Source organism: Dreissena polymorpha, chromosome 3, assembly GCF_020536995.1.
Source record: "Dreissena polymorpha isolate Duluth1 chromosome 3, UMN_Dpol_1.0, whole genome shotgun sequence".
Classification (NCBI taxonomy): Eukaryota; Metazoa; Mollusca; class Bivalvia; order Myida; family Dreissenidae; genus Dreissena; species Dreissena polymorpha.
Window position 1 is genome coordinate 113,091,634 of NC_068357.1, and position 27,800 is coordinate 113,119,433.

A 27,800-nucleotide genomic window follows, 5' to 3' on the forward strand; every position below is an offset into this window, starting at 1 on the left:
TTCAATATTGCAAAAGTATTCATAAAATGAGCGATTTTGGTCACATATATTTGACCTCTGACCTTGACAGATGAACTTGACCTTTCACCACTCAAAATGTGCAGCTCCATGAGATACACATGCATGCCAAATATCAAGTTGCTATCTTGAATATTGAAAAAGTTATTGCAAATGTTAAAGTTGGAGCAAACAGACCAACAGACCAACGTACAAACCAACAGACAGGGCAAAAACAATATGTCTCCCACTATAGTGGGTGGGGGACATAAAAAGTACTTTTCATTTAATTTATATGATGTATATGTACAACACTTTATTAATAAAGCTTATAAAATTGCATTCAAATAGCTTTTAAGTTATAAAAATTCATATCTGAAGAAGTGTGTCATAATTTTGTTTGAAAAGCCAGGAAAAGAAAGTGCACATGGTACGAAGACTGGAATAATGGTGCACATCCTAAAGTAAAGTGGCAAATAATTGACTCATTACATCCATTTTGTCTTCTATCATGTAAAATTGACCTATTTAGTCAAAAGTAATAACCACAGAGAAAACAAACGGTATTCATTTCAAGGCCTTTCCAGACAATATAACAATTTAATTACCTCAATTTTAAACTTGGAACAAATGTAAATCACTGTTTACATACCTGCAGACCATTCTCTTGCTTTTATGAAGACCGGTGACCAAGTTGAATGCACACTGGGTCTGCTTGAATATTGTGCACGAAGGCTGGTCCTCTACAAACAGAATCATCATCATCATCATCATCATCATCATCATCATCATCATCATCATCATCATCATCATCATCATCATCAAAATCACCATCATCATCGTCGTCGTCGTCGTAGTCGTCGTCGTCATCATCATCATCAAAATCACCATCATCATCATCATCATCATCATCATCATCATCATCATCATCATCATCATCATCATCATCAAATCATCATCATCATCATCATCATCATCATCATCATCATCATCATCATCATCATCATCATCATCATCATCATCATCATCATCATCACAATCATCATCATCATCATCATCATCAACATCATCATCATCATCATCATCATCATCATCATCATCATCATCATCATCATCATCATCAAACAAAATCATAACCATCCAAAAGCTCATCAGCAGGAGCACCACCACCACCATCATCCATATTATCAAATACATCTGCACCAGCAACATTAGGTGATTGAGATACAATGTATAATAGTATATCAATTTTATCATAAACATGATAAAAACCTCAACCATTGAATATCAGCATAATTATGAAAAAAACAAATAGAAACACAATGATCGAAATCATCAGCACAAAACGCAGCTGAAGCAGAAATTAAAAGTCCATCATAAGTAATCAACATAGTTTAATCTCTGTAAAAAATATCATCATTATTCTTATCAATATTTGCAACATCTTTATAGAAACAAGTACTAACACTATCGCTAGCACCATCCATAATTATAACCAACACAAGAAATGACAATAAGCACCATACAAAGCACATTAATTTGCAATAATAAGTGCATATTCCCATAAGTATGACCTGTATCTTCAATAAAGAGTACCTGCTGTGCCGTTGTTGTTTTCATCATTTCCACGGTTACATAGCTGACCCACACAACAGGCCTCACATTTGTCAGTCGTACAGCGATCCGTACACATATCTGGACTCACACACATCTTTGAGATGTAGCCTTCTTTCCCTTTCTTTTCAATTGTTTGGCACATCTGTAAATATAAACATATGTATGATATTATATCATTTTTGTAGGTGAACATCATGACCTTGAAGTATCATTCACTGACTTGAGTTTACATCAAATTATTTCTTATTGTATCATATAAAAAAAAATAAGGCTTATATTTTCACTGACCTTGATTTCAACAAGGATATATTGTAAAAAATATAAAGTCATATTTACAACCACACTTTTATAGGTTAAAACCCTTCTAACAAAGCTGACAGTATATGGATGCTTTAACAGACATGTTTTAAAAAAAATAAAGTTTAGCCACTCCTTAGATTTGTCTAAAAATTACATCATTGGAGCCTTGTTCTTGGAAAACTGGGCTTAATGCATGTGCGTAAAGTGATTTTCCCAGATTAGCCTGTGCAGTTTGCACAGGCTAAGGGACTACACTTTTAGCTTTATTGGAATTAGCTGCACAAGCTAATCTGATACAACACTTTAAGAACATGCATTAAGCCAAGTCTTCCAAGAAGTGACTTATTGGTTCCTAATTTGTCTGCTGAGCATGTTTCAACATGCTGGGCATCACATTCCAGATTGGAACCGACAATATCAAGTAATGTACTTGGTTCCTAGCCATACCTGTTTGTCTGCAGAGCATGTCTCTACAGGCTGGGCATCACATTCCAGGTGGGAACCGGCCTTGGTGCACTGGTGACACTGCAGGGGGGTCACTGAAACATCAAACATTCTGTAGTTCGTCCTTTCCCACTGAGAGGCCATTTTGACCTGTTTGCAGTCCCTTTCACAATCAAATTAAATTAAAGAACTTAATGAATGCAAGTTTTAAAGGCTTAATTTCCAACCCTTAGATACTGATGAGAAGCAATTAACATAAAACCTGAACAGCCTGTGAGTTACTGGCAGGCTGTTCTGGTTTTATGCTGGTTGCATGTAGCCATTTTCAGTTTGCTTCTTGGTGGGAAGGGTTATATAACTTGTAGACACTAACCTGACACTGCAAACTTTTATGCAAGAATATATGCAAATATTGTCAACATGAATATAATAATTAAAGTACAAGAATCCAGTTAAATCCAGTTAAATCAAATTAAATCAGTTAAATATTTCAAAACATTTCACAAAAATGTATCATGTATCATGCACCACAATATTGATATGCTAAGATAGTTCATGGGTATAAGGTTAATAAAGGACTTTACAAGACACTTTCAAAATACTGCTTTGTAGTAGAACAAAAAATAGCTATTGTATTAACTTGGTTATAAGACAATTTGATTATAAGACAGGTTCCAACCTATAATGAAGAAAATATGGTAGTTCTCCATTAAGTTTAGATTATTATTATTGCTAGGCTGTAACAAAAGACTGAAGATTTTTTAGGAGTTTTTAAAGTTTTCGTGTCAAGAAACAGTAAAATGTACACTTTGAAAAGATCTTGAGTTGCTCCCTAAGTGGGAACCAAACCAGGGACTGCTTAATAGTAGACAAGACACAAGCGTCCAGTATCATCAACAATCTCAGTTTAGTTAAGCTTATAAATTGAAATACGTATTTAAACTTATATATTTCAGTTTTGACCCAGCTGAGTATTGAGAATGACGGCCAGCTCACAAATAACTTCAAAACAGAGATATGAGAGTATGCACAAATTCGTCCGCTGAACTCAGGATTGAGTCAGACTCAAAACTCAGAAAAAACTTCTGTGAACACTTTATTGAAAATGATGATCAAACGTATCTAAAACTTTGAGAAAAAACTAAATGTTATATCAGAATATTGACTTCAGTATGTGTGTGATACTAGGCCTATATCCCCTCTGCCTTCATGACCGCTCTGTTATTCATATAGTTAGACCATCAAGAAATAGTGAAATGCAATCTATTGACCAAGGGAGGCATGACCTTGTGTCCAGCCCATGATTGTCTGACTTGATTGTGTGCATAACCTGTAATTACTATGTGCTGGACAAGTTAAACTGTTGACATAAGACTAATACCTACAGGTGTCGCTCATGGTTAAGTGTAAAATAAAGCTTGGTTTAATCTATATAACAAACACATCTAAAAGTTATTCATATCAAAATTCACTAAATAGGTCACGGTCCAATTTTGATCTGAAAACTACATCAAACTGAAGTATGGGGCATAAGGCTAAATCATACATTTCACTTTTAAGATCATGAAACGCATCGATCACATAAAGCACATACCGGGTACAAACAACCCATAGCTTTTACTTAGTCATTAGCCTAAATATTCAATAATTACAAATTATCAAATCCTCAGTAGAGATTTACATTTAGTTTCAACTGTTCCTTGCATTAATTCGCTGTTAAGTATTCAAGATACCAACAAATGGAAGAACTCTTATATAATAAGATAAAAATACTTATTCCAGAGATGGCAATATTTTGAAAATAAACCACTAATCGTGGGGTACAATCCAAACAGGCCCATGTAAAAGAAAATCAAAATCAAAAACCAAATGCACTTAAATTATCTGAATTAACATCCATTGGTGCTTATAAGGGGTCAGCGTTGTTGGATCCTATAGATAACATCTCTTTTTTCAGAACTTGTGGGGAATCAAATTTCAAATATTTGTCAGGATTGCAACAAATCTGACATGGCATAGGGGATATGGTGTCCACCTAGCAACAGGGAGGTCACAGGTTCAATCTGACATGGCATAGGGGATATGGTGTCCACCTAGCAACAGAGAGGTCACAGGTTCGATCTGACATGGCATAGGGGATATGGTGTCCACATAGCAACAGGGAGGTCACAGGTTCGATCTGACATGGCATAGGGGATATGGTGTCCACATAGCAACAGGGAGGTCACAGGTTCGATCTGACATGGCATAGGGGATATGGTGTCCACATAGCAACAGGGAGGTCACAGGTTCGATCTGACATGGCATAGGGGATATGGTGTCCACCTAGCAACAGAGAGGTCACAGGTTCGATCTGACATGGCATAGGGGATATGGTGTCCACCTAGCAACAGAGAGGTCACAGGTTCGATCTGACATGGCATAGGGGATATGGTGTCCACCTAGCAACAGGGAGGTCACAGGTTCGATCTGACATGGCATAGGGGATATGGTGTCCACATAGCAACAGGGAGGTCACAGGTTCGATCTGACATGGCATAGGGGATATGGTGTCCACCTAGCAACAGAGAGGTCACAGGTTCGATCTGACATGGCATAGGGGATATGGTGTCCACCTAGCATCAGAGAGGTCACAGGTTCGATCTGACATGGCATAGGGGATATGGTGTCCACCTAGCAACAGAGAGGTCACAGGTTCGATCTGACATGGCATAGGGGATATGGTGTCCACCTAGCATAAGAGAGGTCACAGGTTCAATCCAAACTGTGGGAGTGTTCTTGAGATCTCACCAAAAGAAATTGAGTACTGGTTCTACCCAGTAAACAGAGTCAAGAACGTTTTAATAAGCATTGGGCTTTCGATGCACTTGAGCTTTAATAAATAAAGTAACAAGAGATGTTTTTTTTAGAAACACAATGCCCCCTACTGCGCCGCTTTGATACATGTTTTTTTACCTTTCACCTTAAAGGATGACCTTGACCTTTCACCACTCAAAATGTGCAGCTTCATGAGATACACATGCATGCCAAAAATCAAGTTGCTATGTGAAGGGACATAAAAGTTATGAGCATTTTTCGAAACCTAAATGCAAAACCTAAATGCAAAGTGTGACGGAAGGACACACGGACGGATGGTACGATCAGTATATGCCCTCCTTTGGGGGCATAAAAATAACTTGAATGGTCTGAATTACACATCCATTGGTGCTTAAATGGGGTCAGCGTTGTTTGTTGCAATTGATTACATCTTTTGTTCGAAAATTGTGGAGATTCGGATAAAAAAAATATCAGAAGGTTTGCAAGGAATACCTCTGCACTTGCTGCTGACCGCCTGCAGGATGGCGCTCAACGTGGACCTGACAGTGGGTCCTACCTCCTCACTGATGGTCGTCTGGTGTGAGGCCAGGCAGTCCCATGCCCTGTACAGCTTATCACACAGGCCCTTCAGATTGACGTGCAATGGCGAGGTACGGGGCCTTTTGCAAACCCTCGCATTCCTCTGTGGTAAACTTGCGTTGCCAGCAGTAGCATCAGACCTTGCAACACCATCATCATCGTGAGTATCATCCTCAATTTCACCGTTTTCAGCGGAAGAGATCTGTTTCAGAACGCTCACCAATTCACCTCCGTACCAAGGTTCATCAACGTACGTGAAATCAGTACAGTTTGTGATTGCTCTATGATTGGTATCTGGTGTAGTGATGTTTGCAGATAAGTCTGCAGGTGCAATTGTGGAGCCATTGTACAGCAGCAAGGACCAGGCTGAAAAGAGGATATTGTACAATTGTAAGACAATTGTTTTCACAAAAAATATTTCCTCCCCCATAGTCCTTCCCTCATCCTCCTAAACATCAACATTTCAATTACCATCATCATCAATATCATTATCAAAATCACGATACAAATTATAAAAATCGTCAAAATAATAATAATCATCATCATTATTGTTTTCGTTGTTGTCATAATCATATTCATCACCATCATATTCATTATCATGAGCATCATCAAAAACCATGAATCAACAGCACTAGCACGTCCACCAACACCAATAGCAAAACAATTATAATCAGCAGCGACAACACTGAAACATTTGTCCTGAATATATGGAACACTCACCATGCTTGTCAAGACAATTTAATTATTTAGCAACATAACTATATTTATGTGCAAATATAAATGATGAGCCTGGCTAAGGAAAAACTGGGCTTGACGCATGTGTGTAGTAAATCTTAGGTTACCCTGTGCCATTCGCACAGGTTAATCAAAGACAACATATTCAGCATTAAATAGATGTTCTTTAGAAAAGACACTTTTAAACAATAAGTTCAATAAAAGCAGAAAGTGTTGTCCCTGATAAGCCTGTGTGGACTGCACAGGCTAACCTGGGGAAAAAAATTATGCACATGAATACATCCTTGTTTTCTCACAGAAAGGCTTTAAATTTTTATGTACTCACCTGCATCTCTGAATTCAGCAAAACAAGTGTGTATTCTATTCTCGCAGAAGACGTCAACATTCTTGGAAACAACTTGAGCCCTTGCCCAAATATGATGTGCATGTTCCATTCCACAAGTCATTGTTGACTGCTTGACACATTGTGAAACTTCTTTTGCAATTCTGAAATACCACATCATTTAAATTTGTCATATTCCTTAATTATAATAATGATAACAATAACATAACTTATATAACATGTTACATTAATAGATTGAATTTTTTTTTTTTTTTGTACAATGGCAATTTAACTTTGCACTAGCAGATTACATAATATACTCTGGACTTTTTTCTATTAAATTGACCATGAACACAATGTGCCACAGGTCTAAATCTGATTATGTTTCTAACAGACATTTTGCAAAACTCCAAACTGTGTCATACCTGCAGTAACTGTCATTTTTCTCTAAACCATCAAGTCTCTGAAGACATCGTTCTGCCCGGCAGACATCACATGACACCTGCGGACATCTATCGCCCACTCGTGCCATTAATTTCTGACCAATCGTCATTACCGTTTTCTTCTCATCTTCTGAGCAGTTGTGAATGTGACGATGGACGCAGGCTGATACGTATGGCAGAGACCTGGAATTGATCATAAATATGAGCCTCATTTTGGGTAAACCTGGCTTAATGCTTATTGTAAAGTGCCATTCAGACTAGCCTGTGCAGTCTTCAAAGGCTAATCTGGGACGACACATCCAGCCTAAACTGGATTATTGCTTAGAAGAGATATCCTTTAATAAAAAAGAAAGTGAAAAGTGTCTGCCCTGATTAGCCCCTGCAGAGTTCACTGGCTAATCTGTGACAACCCTTTACGCAAATGCATTAAGTCCCATTTTCAAAGAAGCCAGCTCAAGTATACCCAGGAAATCCATATAAACTGCAAAATAGAAAATACCTGATGTAATGTATGCAAATAAGGAAGTGAGAAACTAGATAATTAGTAACCAGAAACACTAAAATACCTAGAAGTAGTATTGCAATTTTTTAACGCATCAAAGTTCTATAATTGTACAGCCCCCTCAATATAAACCTGAGCTTTGTATTATATTTCCACATTAAAACAAAATCATTCAACATAACTACTGTCTCTACGAGATTTTCATGCATCAAGGTCAGTTACAATAATTTCAGACAATCATCCTCAGACATGACAAAATTTCAATTGACAGTACCGACAAATATCCACATACCGTTTGAAAACATTTCACAAGGAGGACTGCATGTGTTGTCTTACCGGCAGATGGATCCCCAGGTGGGTTTGTCACAGTTCAAGTCTGCATAGAGCTGATACAGGCACATGTCAGCCTTCAGCAGGTTGCAGGTTGAGTCGGTGTTTGCATTTCTCACTGCAATAATGAACATTCTTTTATAGGTTATGCTTAGTTTAACGGTTTTGATTGTTTGTAAACAATTTGAAAATCCTATTAAATTAAAGACTTCCTTCATGATTCATGTCTAAAGGTCTCAACCCAAGGATACAGATGAGCAGCAAACAGCATACAACCTGCAAGTTTTATGCTGGTTGCATGTAGCCGCTTTTACTTTGCTTCTTAGTGGTAAAGGGTTCAAGCATAATAAAAAGTATCACTGGTATAAATCCTGCTATCAAGCACACAATGCAATGCTGGAATACCGTTTAATTACTTGATGCAACAAAAAGAAAGGTTTGATATCAAATGCAAGAATGAAAAGGGAATCATGGGTTTGTAACTTTTGGTAGGTCAAATTTGGTAAATAGTCAATATATAAAAGAAAATTCTTTTTAAGCATCAGCAGATTTTTCTTTTAATCATCATTATTATTATGTTTGATACAAATTTGAAATATAAACTTTTCATCTTGTTTCCATTAATAGGCAAATAGTGTGTTTAGCAATTCATTTCCATTATTTTACCTTTGACCTTAAATTTTGACCTTTGTCTTTGACCTCAAGACCTGCCTTTTGCTGGCTTATCGTGCAGATTACTATTTGAACTTTATTAAATAAAACTTAATATCTGACATTTGAATTTGAAATGTGACCTTGGCCTTAAATCAAAAGAACAATTTCTTGCACGTGACCCTCCATTTCATCATGCTGATCACTTATGGCAAATTATATGAAAATCCACCCATGCTGTTGAATACCTAAATTTGATATCTAAACTTGCATTGAGAATTAAATCTTAGGTCATGGTATCAGCAAACAACACATCAGTTATTTGACAATCTGTCCAAGGTTGACAAAGTTTTGCTCGAGACAAAGGGTCAAGTAACAATTTATTTAAACTGAATGTTGACCTTAAACTTTGACCTTTAGGGACAAGGTATTTGTAAAACAAACTTGGGCGCATCATGCTGATCACTTACAGACAGATATTTAAAAATCAACTAAACATTTCATAAATTTGACATTAGACCTTGAATGGTGATCTTGAGCTTTGACCTAGTGACCCAGTTCTTGAGCCTGCCACTTTATCTAATCATGTTTATCTCTAATGACAAGTTTCTTAAACATCCATATATGCTGGGTCAAGTTATGCTACAAACAAAGTTTCAAGTACACATTTTCTTGGTTCATGTATGCAACTCTGTCTTATCATGCTCTTCTTTTATACCAAGTTATTTGAAAATCAATTCACAAAGTGGACAACGTTACACTCAGGACAAATATTTGTCAATGATTGAAAGGCAGCCTACCTGCTTGGGAGTTACCATTAAACAGACATTTTTTTTTACAACGGGCCTATTTAAATACAAAAACAATGCATGGATACATTCAAGGCACAGACAATCTTAACAATTAATGTACAGAGAAAAGAGATTTATTCCAGAGCTTACTTTCTGTTCTCTCTTCAGTTCTCTCTTCAGGCATAACAGCAGAACATTGCAAGCTGGGTTCAGGCTTAGTGGGCGGGGCACATAATTGCTCAATCACACGGCTGACCCTTGAGTAGGTACTCTCCACGGACCTCTTGACGTCACCCATGCATCCAGCAAGGTTGTGGCTTACACACAGCTCAGTTAGCAAGTGTTTCCTATCAGCAAGAAATTAACCCTTTGCATGCTGGGAAATTTGTAGTCTGCTAAAATGTCGTCTGCTGAATTTCTAAAATTAGCTTTTTCTTTCATTTTTTTCAAAGAATACTATCAGGATAGCAAACAGTTTGGATCCTGATGAGACGCCACGTTCTGTGGCATCTCATCTGGATCCAAACTGTTTGCAAAGGCCTTCAAAATTCGGTTCCAGCGCTTAAAGGGTTAAGAATTTGAATTGTGTCATTTGGTAAAAAAAATATTGTGTGAAGCCATAGTATAAATTTTAAATTGATAATCATTTACTACCCTACAAAGAATATACTGCAACTGTAAATACCATAATCAATAGAAACTTATCCTACAATTTTAATAACCTGAAGAAATAAATAAAATGGTACACATATATTATCGCAAATTATAAATGTAATTCTACAAATGTGTCCCAGGGACACCAATTCATCGGCTAATTGTAATTGTCATTTGGAATAATTTTTCAGACGTTCAAAATCAGTCACTTCCCCATGGTGAAATATTTATCGATTATTGAAAGGCAGCGACATACATTTGGGCCATGCTCTGTGAAAAGGGGGTTTATGTATAAGGCCTGCGTGTAAAGTGTAGTCCCAGATAAGCATAGGCAGTCTGCATAGGCTAATCTGGGACGACACTTTCCGCCGAAACTGGATTTTGGCTACGAAGTGACTTTCCTTAAAAAGAAAATATCATCAAAATGGAAAGTGTCGTCCCTGATTAGCCTGTGCTGACTGCACAGGCTAATCTTGGACAACACTTTACGCACATGCATTCAACCCCCTTTTCCACAAAGCTCATTTATAAGATTGATTCATGCACGAAGAGTGAACACTTACGAGCACATTGCCTGTTTGAATCCCGTCTTGCGGTACTGAACAACCGCTGAACCTAACGTCTGTACACACCCAATGGCCGTGGTAGGCTCACATCGGCGAACCATGCTCTCTTTTCCACAGAATCCAAGAGTGTCAAAAAGTCCTTTAACAAACGCCTTAGCCCCTACAATTTCCTGTGCCAGTGTCCCGTTACAAGGTTCTGGAAGTGGCTGTGATATTTCTGACAGAGTAGTGTGAATGCTGCAAGTAGTAAAAATATTTAGAAAAGGTTATTTATAATAGTAAACAAATTATTGAACAACTCTTACTAATCCAGCAAAATGGGATAAGGTAATAACCTATACATTGGGCTAGAGTTTCACTGATGCCCTATATCATTTACTTACCCTGTATCACACCAAACAGAGTCAGTTACAAGTAGTGTAACTTAAATAATTTGGCAAGGTATATCATCTGCATAATTGTGAAATTGCTTCTTTGTATTGTTATACACTAGATTTCTTATGATCACTGGCATCTAAGTAAACATATCACAGCAAGACAATAGAAAATATGATATTTGTTGGTAAGCTTAAAATGTTTTTCTTCTTACTTAGAACACTGCTCCATTCTGTCAGAAAATGGGTGGAATGTAGCCATGGCAACCTTCTGCAAAAGGGCTGACAATTTCTCCATCAGTGTACCATAAAGTGGACAGGTTCCATCCACTGAAATCACAAATATGTTGAGACATTTGATTCAAAATTTAATTCTTAATATTGAATCATTGCACGGTGTGTTTTAAACAAAATTAGTGGTAAGTTTTAGCCAATAGTACAGGTAATTCCAAGAACACTGTAAATGTATGAGCTACGTTGAGTAATACAGTGGTTACTGCGTAACACAGACGTCATCAGCCGAGTTCCCATCAGTCATCAGGTGTTTCGCCCCTTATCTCGGAACACCCTCTTGATGGCGGGGCAGCAGTGGTGATCAATCACTGCTCGTCTGTGATGGCTTCCATGTCGTTTCATTGCGTCGTAGCCAGAGCCAACTGGACGCTCTCTCTGCCGCCTTGCCAAGGGCCCGTACAGAGCTTTTCCTAGCGCTGCCTTTGATGCCCAAGGCCTCTAGCGCTTTCCACACAGAAGCCCCTACATCCTACTTCTACAGGGAAGATCCAGGTGGTGTACCCTCTCTCCCTGCACATGTCTGCCAGTTCTTGGTACTTTGACCGCTTCCTTTCATTTGCCTCATCAGTTCTTTCTTCCCAAGGGACAGTCAGTTCCAGGAGTATCATCTTCTTTGGAGCTGTTGACCAGATGACTATATCAGGGCGTAGGTTTGTTTGAACAACATCTGGGAATACAAGTTTCTGTTGGAGATCAACCTTCATCTCCCAGTGTCTGGCCTCTTGTAGCAGGCTTGTGTTCTGGCTACCCTTTGCCTTCTGTCCTTCCCTGACAAAGTTGATGTAACCTGGTCCTTTGGTGTTGATTTGCCGCTCCTTCCTTCTTTCTTGCTCCAGGATGTCGGTAAGCACTCGCAGGACTTGGTCATGCCTCCATCTGTAACGACCTTGAGAGAGAGCAACAGGACAGGATGAGAGTACATGTGCTAGTGTCCCTCTCTGGCTGCATAGTGGACAGCTCGGGTCGTCGCTAAGCTTCCATCTTTCAAGGTTTGTTGGTGTTGGCAAAAGATCATATACTGATCTCAGTAAAAAGGACAGCTGGAGGGGTTCATACTGCCAGAGTTCACTCCATGTCAGCTTTCTCTGTGGCAGATTCCATCGGCTCCAACAACCTTGTTGGCCCATCTGCACAGATCTTGCAGACCGATGGGTATCTTCTGACCTTCTGATTTCCTGTTGTACCATGGAGCGTCTTTCCTGGCTGTCTGCCTTTTCCCATCGGGGCTGTTGCCCATGCCCTAGGCCTTCCCGACCTTTGTTGGTAGCTCCAACAATGATCTGGTGGGGCAGACTACTCTCGGCTTGTTCAACTGCCTTGCTTGCCGACCACTTCCTCCCTGTTCGGATTTCTATTCCAGCTTTACTGATCTTCTGGTCTGCGGAGTCCCGTAGTGTTAGGAACAGCCTTGCTTTTGCTACCTTGTATTCCTCTACTAGGGATGTCAGTGGCATCTGCAGCTTTGTACACCTTCCATATAGTCCTATGGAGCTGAACGATGGTGGCAGCCCTAGCCATCTTCTTATGTGTTTGCTTACTGCCTGTTCGAGCTGCTCAACTAGACTCACTGGTATCTCGTTGACCATCAGTGGCCAAACAAGCCTTGGTAGTAGACCGTGCTGATAGATCCAGGACTTGAACTTCCCTGGTAGTTCTGCTCTGTCAATTCTCCGGAGACCTTCCTCAAGCTGTTGCCATGTTTATAACAAAATACTCTTTGGAAGTCAAAAGCATCCTTAATTTAATTGTAATATGAACCCATGCAAATGTCAACATAAGGTAAAGAATGATACAATTCAGCTGTTTATCTTTTAATATCTGATTACAATCTTTTTCTCAATTTCCTGTTCTTTTGCAGTTATTCCAATCAGGTGTATTACGCAAAAACCTAAAAATTTGATGTAAAGTACTGTTAGGTCTTTTAGAGGAAACATACCTGGTGTGGTCTCGTTCATTTCTGTGTAAGAAAAAAAACAACAACAAATAAACTAAATGGTGAAGTAAACAGCAACTATTAGTGGCTTTACTTGAAAAATTGTATTCAAATGACTAAGTCAGTTATGCAAAATAGTAATTGGGAAGACATGTGCATTCTTTTTAATTTAATTATATTTCATCTCATCTAATTTAGCTAAGAGGCTGCAGACTTTAAGTTTAAAAAGCAAATATATTAAAATTTTATATTTCAAATAAGCAAGAACAAAATTAATTGAACAAAAAGACAGTTTAATTTTTTTAAATTAATTAACAAATATTACTCGATCAAAAAGCTTATAGCTTTTTCATTTATTTACCATAAAACTTTAAACCCAACTGAGCTTTTATATATGGACAGATGAGTTACAAAATGGACAAACAAAATACCTGGACAGTAGTCCTTGACAAAATGTTCAATGACCTTAGCAAGGGTTTCAATCTTCCCTTTCACAGCTGATACTACATCTCCAGAGTTTCTGGTTTCCCTGTAAGTGAAAAGGTAATTTTCTAATTGAACTTAATTATTATTATCGATTTTGAACTTCAAAAGAGCATTCACTTGCTATGCTAGGAACTTAATAAAATTGCAAAGGAAATCTTAAATAACGTTATGGTTGGAACTTCAACGAATATCTCTGGTATGGGTAATATTTTGGAAAAAAAAACTCATCTGCCTGCATGAACAAAGATCATCCATTTAAAATCCTTTTAAAATCTCGAACTGTACCAAATGTCTTTATAAAGAATTGGTTCAAGCAAGAAGGCAAAAGGTCCTGCATGTGTGGGTCACCTAATACCTGAAGTAACTGAACTTTTCTAAGCAGCTTTTGTGATGATTCTGCAACTATTTTAGAAATATGCACACATATCATTAGAACAAATGTTCTAAACAAGTTTCTCAGAACTCACGTAGTTCAATAACAAATACACAGTTTCTGGGCCTTGCCATTTCAGAGGTGATTTAAGGTTTTTCACTATTATACACGTTACCACAAGGAAGGCGACAGTTTTAACCCCAGAAGTGTGATTTGATCAAACTTGGTCTACTTCTTTGTATGAGAATATTTTAAAAGTATTAATTACATACAAATAAGAGAAACAAGTAACCCTGTGGTTGACCAATTTTGACCCAGGGATGTAATTTGAACAAACTTGGAAGAGGAGCTCCATGCAAAGCTGCATGCTCAAAGCAAAACATTTATCTCTTTCAGTTTCTGATATTTTTTAATTTTTACTTTATACATATAAGGGAAACAAATGTCCAACAGGATGGGGTTAATTTAAACCCAATTAACATCATTTGAACAAACTTGTTTCAGGACCACCATAGAATATTACATGTCAAACACCAAACCACTGGGCCTGCAGTTTAGGTGGTGGGTTCAAAATATGAGATTATATTAGATTTCAATTTCTATATTTCTACCTCAGACAGACAACAAACTGCTTCGTATTTGTGCAAACGTCAGAGCTGCTATTTGTTAAATATCGACTGCACGCTGCCCATGTCTGATTGGTTGCGTTGCTCATCTCCATAGCGACAGACTCTGTGCAAAATGGCCCTGCACAGAGAGTAACATGGTTGATACATGTAGGTGACAGGGAACCAGTTTGTAAATTCTCTTGTTATACGATAACTTTAGGCATGGACAACTGACAAAGTCATTTGAGATTTTTTTTTATTAGGTTAATTACAATTAGTTTAAACCTATTTATTTTAGCTCAATTGCATCAAAAGCCTCAGGCTTAGAACCAGTACTTGATGTCTTTGGGGGAAATCTAAAGAACAGTGGGGATCAAACCCGGTCACTAGGTGGACACTACCGTATATCCATTACACCACGGGGACCTTCAATTAAAATAATGTTTTCCTAATTTGTGGCAATGTATACATTATTTAATGACACATTCCAGCATAAGATATTAAATGGTAAAGAAATGATGAACAAATGTTGCAACTACTGTAAACTGCACATAAGAGTATAAAACTATACGGTGATTAGTCTAAATCATTCAATTCAATAAGCAAGAATTTAAGTCACTACGAACATGAGAAAATAGCCATGCAAATTCTAAATCTCACATGAACTTCTGTCATTGGTTACACCAGCTGTACGATTGGTTGCATTTAAACCACCCTCAGCACACCAAGATGGCCGCTGACACTGAAGATTACCCACAATCCCTTGCACGTGTTGCACTTCCTTCAAAATGGCTTCTGATTCATTTGCTGCACAACCGACTGAGAACTTTTCCACACAGCCAGTAAATGCTTCCACATACCTAAAAATATAGCAAAATGGTAAATTTTAAAACATATCTTAACCACACACAAAATTAAATGTCATGTTATTTTTTATGTTAATCTTTTAAGAAGGGCCAAAATTCTTTACTGCCACACATTTGAAATAGTGTATCATGTATCTAACTGTTTCAATGAGCTGGAGGTCATGTTACAAAATAAAAGACCTTCATTAATTTTCTGAATAAGAAAAACAATACATTATATTAATTTCCAACTTACAGCGTAACAAGCATTTCAATTGGTCAATATTAAAATTTAAAGTTTGATTTTTTTAAATTAAGTTTACCAGCATTAATTTTGTGTTCGAAAATCAATTGAATCATATATTATATAAAATGTCAACTTTGCATAAATCTTCTCTTTCATCTATTTATTGCATTCGAATCTCACTTGAAACTTACTCGCATGCATCACTGTAGGGTGTAGCCAGAGCAATGTATTTGCCAACTTTCCACGCACACTTCCGCACCTCCGCCAGTGCACAGCTGTTGCTTGGAGACCATTCAGGCAGGGGACAGTACTCCTTTCTCACCATTCCAAGGTAGGTAATCCCTTCCATAAGCATGTTTCTGGCACTCTGGGAACACGTAGACGTTGCTCCAGATAGAAGACTTTTTAACTTAGTCTCCTGTTCTATGAAGGTTTGATTGCTGAAACCATCATGGATATCATATTACAGAGTTGTAAATCATTTCCTAGTACAAAGTATAAAATGAAAAGAAGCATTACTCATAAAGTGAATATCCAGAAACATTGCATCAGATTTTGATTTTTTTCCTATACCAAATGTCCAAAGTATTTTTCACAGCCACTTGCAAATTTACACTAGGGCAACTCATTTTAATTATTAAAAAAAACAAATAAATATTAAACAAATTGAGATCCTGTGAAGCATTTTGGATTTTGTGTATGTTTTTTTCCTGAGAAAATTCAATAATTGGAGTTTTACAAAGAAGATCTTTTTGAAAACTCACTAAGAGAGGCTTAAAATCTGTTGATCGTGCAGAACATATCCTTTACACCACTGTGTGTTCTGACTAGGAGGTATAAGGAATGTATTGAATATTTCCAAATAAGGCTTTTACAAATAATACAATATGGGTCTCTCTCTGCTAAAAGGGTGATCTATGTATGTGCGTAAAGTGTTGTCCCTGATTAGCCTGTGCAATCCACACAGGCTAAGCAGGGATAACACTTTAAGCTTTGATGGAATTTTTGTTGAAAGGAAATCTCTTCATAGTGAAAATCCAGTTTAACCCTTTAAGTGCGGGAACCAAATTTTGAAGGCCTGCGCAAACAGTTTGGATCCAGATGAGACGCCACAGAACGTGGCGTCTCATCAGGATCCAAACTGTTTGCTATTCTGAAAGTATTCTTTGAAAAAAATCGAAGAAAATGCTAATTTTAGAAATTTAGCAGACAACATTTTAGCAGACAACAAATTTCCCAGCATGCAAAGGGTTACGAGGAAAGTGTAGTCTCTGATTAGCCTGTGCAGATTGTCTCCCTTTCCCAGACCGAAGATCATATCTACACAATAAATACCTGCACGCTAGACGGTATTTCTCAGCTGACCAACTGGATGCCCCAAAGCTAAGCTTGCTGATGTAGAGAGTCAACCTCTCCATAAATGTATCAACAGGGCAGCCAGTTAGAGCTTAAACAAAAATTGGTTGTCAAAATAAACTAAAGCCATTTTGCAAGCTAGAACATTGAAAATAAACATAATCTGAAATAGGAAAAACAGAACAATAGTCTTAAAATAAATAATTATTGCCCTATGAAGTTAGCTTCCAAAAAATGTATCACTTTGCATGTCTGAATGTTATGTTTACATTCTTTTTCAAATCTTTCAATATAACCCAGAAGCATTGGTCATTGCCTGACAATTATAAAATTCCATAAATACTGCTTAAATCTTTTCATAACTTGCAGATTTCAAAATTACTTACAAACTCTGTCTCCAACTTTGCCCGAGCCATTGACTGATACATGCATGCAATTTTCCATCCAAAAGTTCTCGTAAAAACCAATATGCTGGGCCGTCACAATGTTCTCAATCAAGGGGAAGCTACTGTTGTTTTCACACGTGCTGTACTGAATCATGGCTCCACACACAGCCGAGGTCCAGTTTGGTTGAACACTGCAGATATTGAACAATTTATATCAAATTTATACTTATGTTTTTTGTTACAAAACAAATTGTTTGTTTGAATCTAATTTTATGTGTCATTCTACTTCTGTCCAGGAAATATATCACCAGTTATTAATAATTTCATTAAATGATGCAATACCTGGGGACAATTTTGAACTTAAAAAAACGAATGTAAGATTAACGTCCAACTACAAAAAGACATCATTACTGCGCATGGAATGAATGGTATGAAATATTTTGTTATCCTTAATGCTTAATTCCCCAAATTCCATCAAAACATTAAACTGTGCAGCAATTGTTAATATGGACAAATAGTTTCTATACAGGCAACATCTGGCGATAACTCTGGAGAAAATCAAGAAAGCGCACTATGCTGATACCGAACTAGCAGTAACCCATTTATTAAATGTATTTTGTTAACAAAAAAATATAGGCCATTTACTTTTAATAAAAAATGGTGCCATTTCAAAATCCATGGATTATTTTCAGTGGACAGGGGTTTTAAGGTTTCAACATGTTAACAGGCAGTCATGAACAAACTCCCATGACAGCATTCCTTTGTCCCTCATGCTTTATGTTTGTTACATTACTTTTATTAACGTGAAGTCAAATGAGTATTAAACAATGTTAATAACAACAAAAAACATGTTATGTCTTAGAAGATTAATATAAAAATGCGGAATACGAAATAAGGTACCCAAGTAGCGTTTGGTGTCTGTAAAATATAAATTATGTTAGATATAGTCTCTTTCAAAGTTTCAACACCTCAATGTGCACACCTAGTCTGTTTTATAATTCAAATTATGGTAGGTATAGTCTCTTTAAAAGTTTCAACACCTTGATGTGCCACACTTACCCCAGTTGTGTCACAAGAGCCCGGAAGTACTGGTAGGTACAGTTAGCCACAGGAAGTGTGGCATCTTCACGCCACAGGCTGAAATTGCCTCCACACTTTTCTGCTTTCTTCTCCACAAGAAACCTGCAAAGTCAATGCTAACAGGAGTAGGTGTTGTATTTAAGTTTACCAGGGCCCCTATTGACAAAACAATTCTTAAAATTAATTCTAAAAATAAAGAATATTCTTTAAATTGGAATATTCAAGAATGCATTAAATTTGGGGTCAAACTTGGCATTAACTTCCCGTACCTACAACATTCTGTTAAGGACAATATCACTAGTGGTAACATGTATATTTAATCCTTGTTGGATTTTTCCTGATTTTAATTCTATTCCTTAATCCTTAAGTCTATTGGTTGGAGAATATGTGGCTAGATGCTACAGAATTTTCGGCTGTATTATTTGAATACCATAAATGTGTCACAGCATTCATACCTAATCTATTCCCAAAAGTCACACAATTGAGGCCAAATTTTTAATTCAAGCTAAATTTTCCAGCTAGTTATTTACACTAAAACCTATTAAATTATTGCGTTACTCTTGTGCTGTAGGGAAAAATTGAGTACTTTGCCAAAAAAAATCATTTAGAAGGGTTACCACCAATCAAGCTCACATTGAGTGAGAAATTAACCTTGTCCACATAGGTAAGAGGTGTGTGATTAAACGACTCCACTAAATAGACTGCAAATGTTGGTTTGATAGAACTTATCAATTTGTCTACCACAATCAAAACTATCATTTTTGTAATGACCAATGATGACTTTATAGTCTAGGCAACCCAAATCATGCCTTTTTGTAGCTTTGTATTTTGGCCTTGACCTTAGAGCCAGTGACATACTTATTTCATGCTACAGGCTGTCCTATAACTACCAGGAACATCCAGCAACAATCTTACCACCTACCTTTTGTATGCCTGCTGAGCCACAACCGTTTGCATGGAATAATTGCAAGCGCTGGTTTGATTTTTTAAACATGGAATTACTCTTCCATCCACATATCTGAAAGCAGATGCAAGTATTAAAAAGAACAAATCAAACGCCGACAAGCTAATATTTGCTCATGATTATAATAATTTCAACATGTACGGTTATGATACAAATATTGAAAACAAATGTTTATATCTTCACACCACACCTTTGTTTATTTTACATGGACATGTTATTTTACTGATGGGAGTTAAAAAATACAAACTAAACAAAGCCCACATCAAATAGAAAACTGTTCTTTTTAAGAAGGTTTTCCATTACAACTTATAAAGCACTACCTTATCCTGTTAAACCAAACAAGTACTTACTTGCAAATGTCCTTAGCCAAACGAGTACTTACTTGCATATGTCCTTAGCCAAACAAGTACTTACTTGCATATGTCCTTAGCCAAACAAGTACTTACTTGCATATGTCCTTAGCCAAACAAGTACTTACTTGCATATGTCCTTAGCCAAACAAGTACTTACTTGCATATGTCCTTAGCCAAACAAGTACTTACTTGCATATGTTCCTAGCCAAACAAGTACTTACTTGCATATGTCCCTAGCCAAACAAGTACTTACTTGCACATGTCCTTAGCCAAACGAGTACTTACTTGCATATGTCCTTAGCCAAACAAGTACTTACTTGCATATGTCCTTAGCCAAACAAGTACTTACTTGCATATGTCCTTAGCCAAATGAGTACTTACTTGCATATGCCCTTAGACATACAAGTACTTACTTGCATATGTCCTTAGTCAAACAAGTACTTACTTGCATATATCCATCAAGTTGAACCCATCAATCGTAACGAAACACAAGTCAAGAGCTTTCTCCATATCGCATGTTGGTGCCACCTGGCAAATATTTGGTGGGGAAAGGTCGCAGTGTGCCGCCGCAAACTTGTTGATGGCATCTTTTATACGTGTCGTCTCAATTTCAAGAGGCACAGTCGTGTCACAGGCATCTGTGTTTTTGAAGAAGCAGTCCATACCTTCCTTGGCTAGCCTGAAATATGAAACAAATTTTGATAAGCAAGAGAGACAGTGGTCACAAAATTGCTCACCCGAGACCCAAACTGTTCTGAGCAGTTATTTTCATGTTTCAGTGACAATTTTAACAAGAAACCGTCGGAGACAGGTGATGCTCCCCAAAGTTTTTTTTGTCACAATATTGCACTATATATTCAGATAAAAGGAAACGTCTAGTAGTTGGGGGGACAAGAATTGCACTATATGTACAGTTAATGGAAAATTTCAAACGGCCATAACTCTGTGAAAAATCATCCGGCCAGAACCGGCTGATAATATGCACATACATCTCCTCTTGGTACTGAAGCTTCCCATGAAGTTTAATTGAATTCCAGTCATTAATTGCTGAGAAAAAGCCCGGACAAAAATTGTGCAGGGACGGACGGACAGACGAAGCGGCGACTATATGCTCCCCCCCAAAAAAATTTTGGGGGAGCATAAAAAGCAACCGAGATATACATAATTTATATCAAAGGAACAAATATTCTGGGAATCTTTCTTGTCAATTGGGGGAAAAGATTTCAAGAGTGTTTACATTAGATTTCGCATCAGCGATATTAGGAAAACTGCCTTGCCCCCTAGCTGGCAGCCATGTTTTTTAACTGACCAGAATTTTGCAACTCAGTTGAAAATCAACTAATAAAAGAAACAAGTTATCCTTAGGGCATAGTCAATTTTGACAATAAGGTTTGATTTGAATGAACTTAATAGAGGACCACCATACAACGATTTATACTAAATAATACACCTGTTGGACTTTTGGATGTTTTATTAATTTGGAAGAAAAAAACTATTAAAACTTTTCCTCTTTAAGTATATTTGAATAATTTGACCCCTTAGGTGAGGCTCTATTAAGCCCCCAAGGGCATGATTTTAACGAACAAAGTAGAGGAACACTAAACGATTTCACACCAAAATTAAATATTGCCCATTCTTTGTCAGATCATGTAAGAATTTGAAAACATTGAAGTTTGTATTTTCAACATCTATTTTCAGGTATGGTCACCTACATAAGGAATGAATTAAACAATTTAACAATTTTGAGAGATGGTAACCCAAGGAAAATTCCTGTAAGTTCTGTTAAAATCAGTCCCGAGTGTTTCAGGAGCAGAAGACTAGAAATGTGTTTAAAGGGCACAGAGGAATCCGGTATAATTCACTGGACACATTAACACTTGTTGTGTTCAACGCATAATATTGTAAACAGCCTGTATGCACCAGTCTCCTTTGTAAGAGCTGCTACACAAAAAGCCTATGTCACACATTGAACAGTAAGTGGGTGGGGAAATGCCTGTGTTAGTCAGTTATAATTTGTGTCTAAAATTCTTGTAAGGATGCCTCTTTAAAGTCAAAGTTATTACTTGTGGAAAGCTACTTTGTGACATGTATGAAAACTGTATATTTTGCAAAGTATGCATTAGAGGTTATTGTGATCTCATTCATACTTTCACAGTTAACCCGTTACCACTTAGATACGTATTTTGACGCATTAATTTTGTTATCCCTCAGAAAGTTAAATTTAGTTAATTAAAGACCTTTCTTACAAGACTCAATTTTTAAAGGCTTCATTTCCAACCCTTAAAGACTCCCTAAAATACTGATGAGCAGCAAACAGCATAAAACCTGATCAGACTTGCAGGTTGTTCTGGTTTAATGCTGGTTGCACATAGCCATTTTCACTTTGCTTCTATAATATGGAGGAAAGGGTTAATCGTTATAATGCAACTGATCCTTGGGCAGATCATGTATTAATTTTTTACAGTACAACTTTTCAGCCATTTATATAAAAACAATAAATTTGCCTGTTCCCAAATAATCTGAAATTGACCAATAAAATAAATAACGTAGTGTGCACAACATAGATTTGTATTTTAAATGTAACATAACTAAAGTACGACTCAATCGCACCACTGTGCATACGAACTTGTGATTAACTTTAATGTTCTTTCTTTCTTTTGTCCCAAACTTGCAATTTGATTACGGGAGATTCTTAAAAAAATGTACATTAAAAGGCTGCTCTAACAACCTGTCATTGACAATTATAAAATCCTGAGATTTTTCAAGGCTATACCTAATTAAGTACTTTGCAAAAGCAACTTCGTTTTCATGTACTTTTCAAGGCCCTTGAAATTCCTGTTGAAGCAATCATTCTTACAAATATCTGTGACACCAAATGATAGGAAAATCTTTGTTTGTAAATTGGCAAATTTAAGGATAAAAAAGACTTGATATAAATTTATCAAAACTAAAATATTTAACTCTTTCAGTGCTGGAACCGAATTTTGAAGGCCTTTGCAAACAGTTTGGATCAGGATCACGTTCTGTGGCGTCTCATCAGGATCCAAACCGTTTGCTATTCTAATAGTATTCTTTGAAAAAATTCTAAGAAAATGCTAATTTTAGAAATTCAGCAGGCAACATTTTAGCAGACGACAAATTTCCCAGCATGCAAAGGGTTAAGACAGAATCATTCTTCAAGTAACGAAACTTTCAGATCTGAACATACCTGCACAAATCTGTGAAGTCCTCTGTAGACTCGGCTTTCATGGCTGTATTGACCAGTTCACGAAGGTCAACACATTTAACCGCTTGCGTCTGGTTGCACATGGTTTTGTACTCAGCTGCAGGAATACAATCGAGCTTCGTGGCATTCATAACTGGTTCTTTGGCCACGCATAAATCGCCAACAATCATGTGGATGTAAGATAATGTACTCTTGGCCTCAGCAAGCACTTCGAAATCGCCCTCATCTATTGTTGACAAAAACCTGAAAATTTGACCAAAAATTGTGTTTTAATTTCAATAAAAAAGGGTCTTTATCATAAATTTGATGAAATGTATTCAAACACAGACTAAAATTTGTTGTGGAAATCATGAAGTTTGTAAGTTGTTTGGCTTTATATAGCCAAGATTTATAAAATGCTAGAAAAAATCGCTGTTTCATTTGACATTTTCATGTTATTTAGAAGTGTTTACAAAATGTAGCCATCAATGTGTATTTTATACAATACAAAATAATAACAAAGCATTATTGATCTATAGTTGTGCTTAACAAAAACAGCTAAATATTAACTGCAATATACTGGTAATAAATAACGGTAAATAAGGGTAATAGATTAAATAAGTTTAAAATGTTAACAGTTCAAACAGCATGCGAGTTTGAAAGGACTTTTAATGGGCCCGATGTCTTTGTACCACCTAAATAGAGAGTTTTTCCAATCTCAGTCAAGCCCATTCCATTCCAGATCTATTATAAAACCCACCTGCAAACATCAGCTTTCTCTATGTAAGGACTGGTCACAAGGGTGCCAATGATTGTGATAAGGTCATAATCTAGCACATTGGTTGCTAGGGTGAAGGAGTCTTGACGACCATCGCAGAAGTTGCCTAGTGACGCATTCAGGAAGTGCAGGGTACTTGTGACATAGTCTAACCTTCCATGAAGATTCTCCATCTGTGCTTGGAACTAAAAATGTATTTTGAATTAAGTCTCATGATTTCCTTGAACTTGTGTTGACCAATAAGGGTTTTTTATATCAAAATTTACTATGTTTTAAAGTGTTTAATAATTTTTCACAATCCTAAAAAACTGAAGGCGGATTAATCTGAAATAAAATTGATTATTTACTGTCAGTACCATTAGTCTACTATGTATTTGGTAAATATGTCCATTAAAAACCATTTCAGAATATATTTCATTTTTCAATAATGTTTGGACTGGTAATTTTATGACTTAAGCAAAGTTTACAAATGAAGTATTAAAACCAGCAGTTTTGTGTCTGACCAATCTTACCTCACTTTGGATGTACAGTCGAGCATTTTCAAATCTATCTTTCATGTCCTGAGAGACACTCATGTTCCAGCTTGCGTCAGAAACATTCATGAACACTGTCAACCTTTCCCGTAGGTATTTGAGTTTCTTAATATTCACATGGACATCAGAACCTGTCAGTGCTTGAGCCACCTTTGCTTTCAGGTGCTCCACATTGCCTTCTAACTCTTCAAGAGTTTCAGTAAAGTCAGTAGCCACAGCATTAGTCATGTTGTTTCTATTCTTTGTCACCACTCCATCCCTCTCATTCAATTTCCTGATAAGAATTTTAACCCGACCCCTAATAGTTTCAAGATGAAGTGCAAGCTGTTGTTGTTCCTTGTCTTTTTCCACTTCTCTGGCTTTCATTTTCTGTTCTTCTGAAGCACTTTTATCTTCAAAAGCCATGTCTTTCCATGATCGAGAGTCCTTATCATCCTTGTCACCCATCTCTCTGTCACCATGATCTGCCTCAACACTCCACTGGGCTTTCATGTCTTTAATAAACATGAGATATTCTTTCAGGAGTCCTTCACTGCCATCAGAATTTGTGGCCGCCATTTCACCTCTATCCCTACTGGTAGTTATCTGATCTGTGTTATTTATAGAACTGAAACAAACATGCAAAAAATAATTGTTATTGCAGCAGAAAAACATAACAAGTGTATTATGCAAATAATACAAATTTCAACATTTATTTCAAGATGAATACAAAAAATGCAGTTGTGCCTATTGATACAAAAAATGTAAATGGGTTTGCTACATTTATGAAGAAAAGAAGAATCAGCTTCATAGAAATAAATTTAAAAAAATCTTTATTTGTAAATGTAAAAACACCTATTTTCTATCCACCTAACAAAATATTCTATTAAACTCTTAGTTTTGGAAATGTTAAGATGTTATCATTGTCAATCAGTAAATTGATATGTTCACTGATGAAGCACAATTGAGTCGCGTTCTGATAAAACTAGGCTTAATGCATGTCCATAGTGTCGTCCCAGATTAGCCTGTGCAGTCCGCACAGGCTCATCAGGAACGACACTTTCCACTTAAACTAGATTTTCGTTAAGAAGGGACTTCCTTTAAACAAAAAATACCATTAAAGCGGAAAGTGTCGTCCCTGATTAGCCTGTGCGGATTGCACAGGCTAATCTGGTGCGACACTTTACGCACATGCATTTTGCCAAATGTTCACTGATCAAGCACAATTGACTATTTTCCAAATGCAAACTCGACCCCACCTTTTTCTCTCCTCCGCAAACCAAACGCTGCAGCCGGCAGAGGAACGCATAGCGCAGCTCACACCTGATTGGATCATTCTGAAAATTCAATAGATCGATGAAAATCAGAAATGTCTGAAAGTAAATCATCACTCGATTAGACCTTCTCCACAAATTAGCCAACCCCACCTCTCCTTATACAGAAAATTGTGGGCTGCATGGCAGTCTTTGAAGCTTCATTTACACAGTTTTGTAACAACTTTTTAGAGTAAACTGTCAAAACTTATCCACTGCTGATATGCGAGAGATTATGCACTGTGTACATGTATAAAGCCTCTTAAATTTCACATAGTTTCATTATTATTGAAATGCAAATCCCTGAGAGACAACTTAATTACATTTCTTAACCAAACTTGTTTACAAGTGCGAAAAAAAAGTGTAAAAGTTTGATTTGAACAAAGAATAAAGAATATTCTTTAAAATTGGAATATTCAAGAATTGCTTTAATTTTTAGTCACACTTGATATTTAACACTTATATCTCCTCTACATTATTCTTTATGCAGAACATTGTGTTAAAGACATTTTTACTTGTGGCAGCCTATATTCAGACGCTGGGTGTATTTTTCTCAGTTCTTAGTAATTTCTTCATTTTTAATTCTAAGAATGGGTTGATGAATACGGGCCCAGCGCTAATTGCATAAATAATAGACCTCATAATGTCACTCACCCACACGTAAGTGTAGACCCTCCCTCCCTATACAGTGGATTGCGCACTGCGTACACTGCCTCAATCACACACTGCTCTGCCACGCCAAGACTGCAGGTGTCAGGTTGACATGCCGACACCATGGCCTGCTCGATGACTGACGTGAGCAGAGAGAACCCATCCTTTTGTTCCCCTGTGCAGTCGGCTGCAGCCTCTTTCAGACAAAGAATGGTGGTCTTCGATTGTCTGAAGAAAAAAAAAGGAAAAGACAAGTATAATGATTGGTAAAAATGCATAACTATTATATTAACAGCTGTGTACTACCCACATCAAAATGATAAATTTTAGCTTTCTCAGTTAGTTGTAAATTTGGTGACCTATTATTATATATCAACCTAATTACGGGTTCAATACATGCATGTGTGGCATGCGAATTCATGGAAATGTTTAAATACATGTAAGAATGAAAACAATTTTTGTGTTTACCTTGAGGAAGCTGCATTGTAAATTGTGGACTATGAGATTCAATTTTGAAGCAAACCTTATCTTAACTGCATCTTAACTGTGTATAAATTGCTAGGATTGCATCAAAGTTGAATACGCTCTAAAAGTCTTTCGGACAAGGTTACACAATTCAAAACACTGATTTCAATTATGGGATACACTTTGCACCTAAATTAACAGCATTTTTAATTTCCTTCACAAATGCGCAAGGTTCTGACTGGGAAAACCAAAATGTATGCTTGTGCATTAAGTGATATTCCAGATTATCAAGGACAATACTTTCTGCTCTAATTGGAATTTTTCGCCTAAAGAAAGTCTTATCTTAACAAAAATCCAGAAAGTGTTGTCCCTGATTAGCCTGCCTGGGATGACACTTAACTTTACTTAAACCCCAGTTTTTCAAGAACATAACTCAAATTGGACCATACCTGCATGTAGCCAGCAGTGACCCGTAGGAAAGCACTTTGGCGTAGTCGTTGAGACACTGTCCAACATGTCTCAAAGCAGGGCTGCTTGTATCTGAGAAAAGTAACAGCTAATGCAGGATTGCCTAGACATAATGATGCTTAATACATTACATACTTAACATAAGGATTAAAATTGTTGTTTGTTTCCACTAACAGGACCAATCAAAAATTTGGTGACAACATCCAACAAACTTTGTATAGGACCTCTAGATTACACCCCATATAATTTATTAAAGTTTTAAGCTGTGTTGCTCGAGATAAGATGATTTTTCAAGGTTTTCATTATACAAGTCTACTGTAAGTAAAACTGTTGACCCCTGGAGCCAGGCCAGTTTTGACCC

The 27,800-nt window shown here is 36.9% G+C and overlaps 1 protein-coding gene across 1 annotated transcript in view; it reads right to left on the reverse strand.

Moving 5' to 3' along the window:
- LOC127871073 (uncharacterized) overlaps nucleotides 1-27,506 on the reverse strand; it is a 156,558-nt gene extending 129,052 nt beyond the window's left edge. Inside the window, exons 1-26 of the mRNA XM_052413720.1 lie at nucleotides 27,421-27,506; nucleotides 26,510-26,734; nucleotides 25,802-25,879; nucleotides 24,543-25,170; nucleotides 24,013-24,215; nucleotides 23,256-23,516; nucleotides 20,493-20,726; nucleotides 19,653-19,748; nucleotides 18,710-18,832; nucleotides 17,651-17,841; nucleotides 17,244-17,355; nucleotides 16,100-16,348; nucleotides 15,477-15,676; nucleotides 14,820-14,955; nucleotides 13,781-13,878; nucleotides 13,353-13,373; nucleotides 11,338-11,452; nucleotides 10,746-10,985; nucleotides 9,679-9,875; nucleotides 8,093-8,204; nucleotides 7,237-7,437; nucleotides 6,815-6,975; nucleotides 5,668-6,120; nucleotides 2,362-2,453; nucleotides 1,594-1,756; nucleotides 650-740 (exon numbers count right to left, since the gene is read on the reverse strand). Of these exons, the coding sequence (XP_052269680.1) occupies nucleotides 650-740; nucleotides 1,594-1,756; nucleotides 2,362-2,453; nucleotides 5,668-6,120; nucleotides 6,815-6,975; nucleotides 7,237-7,437; nucleotides 8,093-8,204; nucleotides 9,679-9,875; nucleotides 10,746-10,985; nucleotides 11,338-11,452; nucleotides 13,353-13,373; nucleotides 13,781-13,878; nucleotides 14,820-14,955; nucleotides 15,477-15,676; nucleotides 16,100-16,348; nucleotides 17,244-17,355; nucleotides 17,651-17,841; nucleotides 18,710-18,832; nucleotides 19,653-19,748; nucleotides 20,493-20,726; nucleotides 23,256-23,516; nucleotides 24,013-24,215; nucleotides 24,543-25,170; nucleotides 25,802-25,879; nucleotides 26,510-26,631 (4,577 nt within the window). The 5' untranslated portion in view covers nucleotides 26,632-26,734; nucleotides 27,421-27,506. The remainder of the gene's footprint in view (nucleotides 1-649; nucleotides 741-1,593; nucleotides 1,757-2,361; nucleotides 2,454-5,667; nucleotides 6,121-6,814; nucleotides 6,976-7,236; nucleotides 7,438-8,092; nucleotides 8,205-9,678; nucleotides 9,876-10,745; nucleotides 10,986-11,337; nucleotides 11,453-13,352; nucleotides 13,374-13,780; nucleotides 13,879-14,819; nucleotides 14,956-15,476; nucleotides 15,677-16,099; nucleotides 16,349-17,243; nucleotides 17,356-17,650; nucleotides 17,842-18,709; nucleotides 18,833-19,652; nucleotides 19,749-20,492; nucleotides 20,727-23,255; nucleotides 23,517-24,012; nucleotides 24,216-24,542; nucleotides 25,171-25,801; nucleotides 25,880-26,509; nucleotides 26,735-27,420) is intronic.
- Nucleotides 27,507-27,800: the final 294 nt, after the last annotated feature.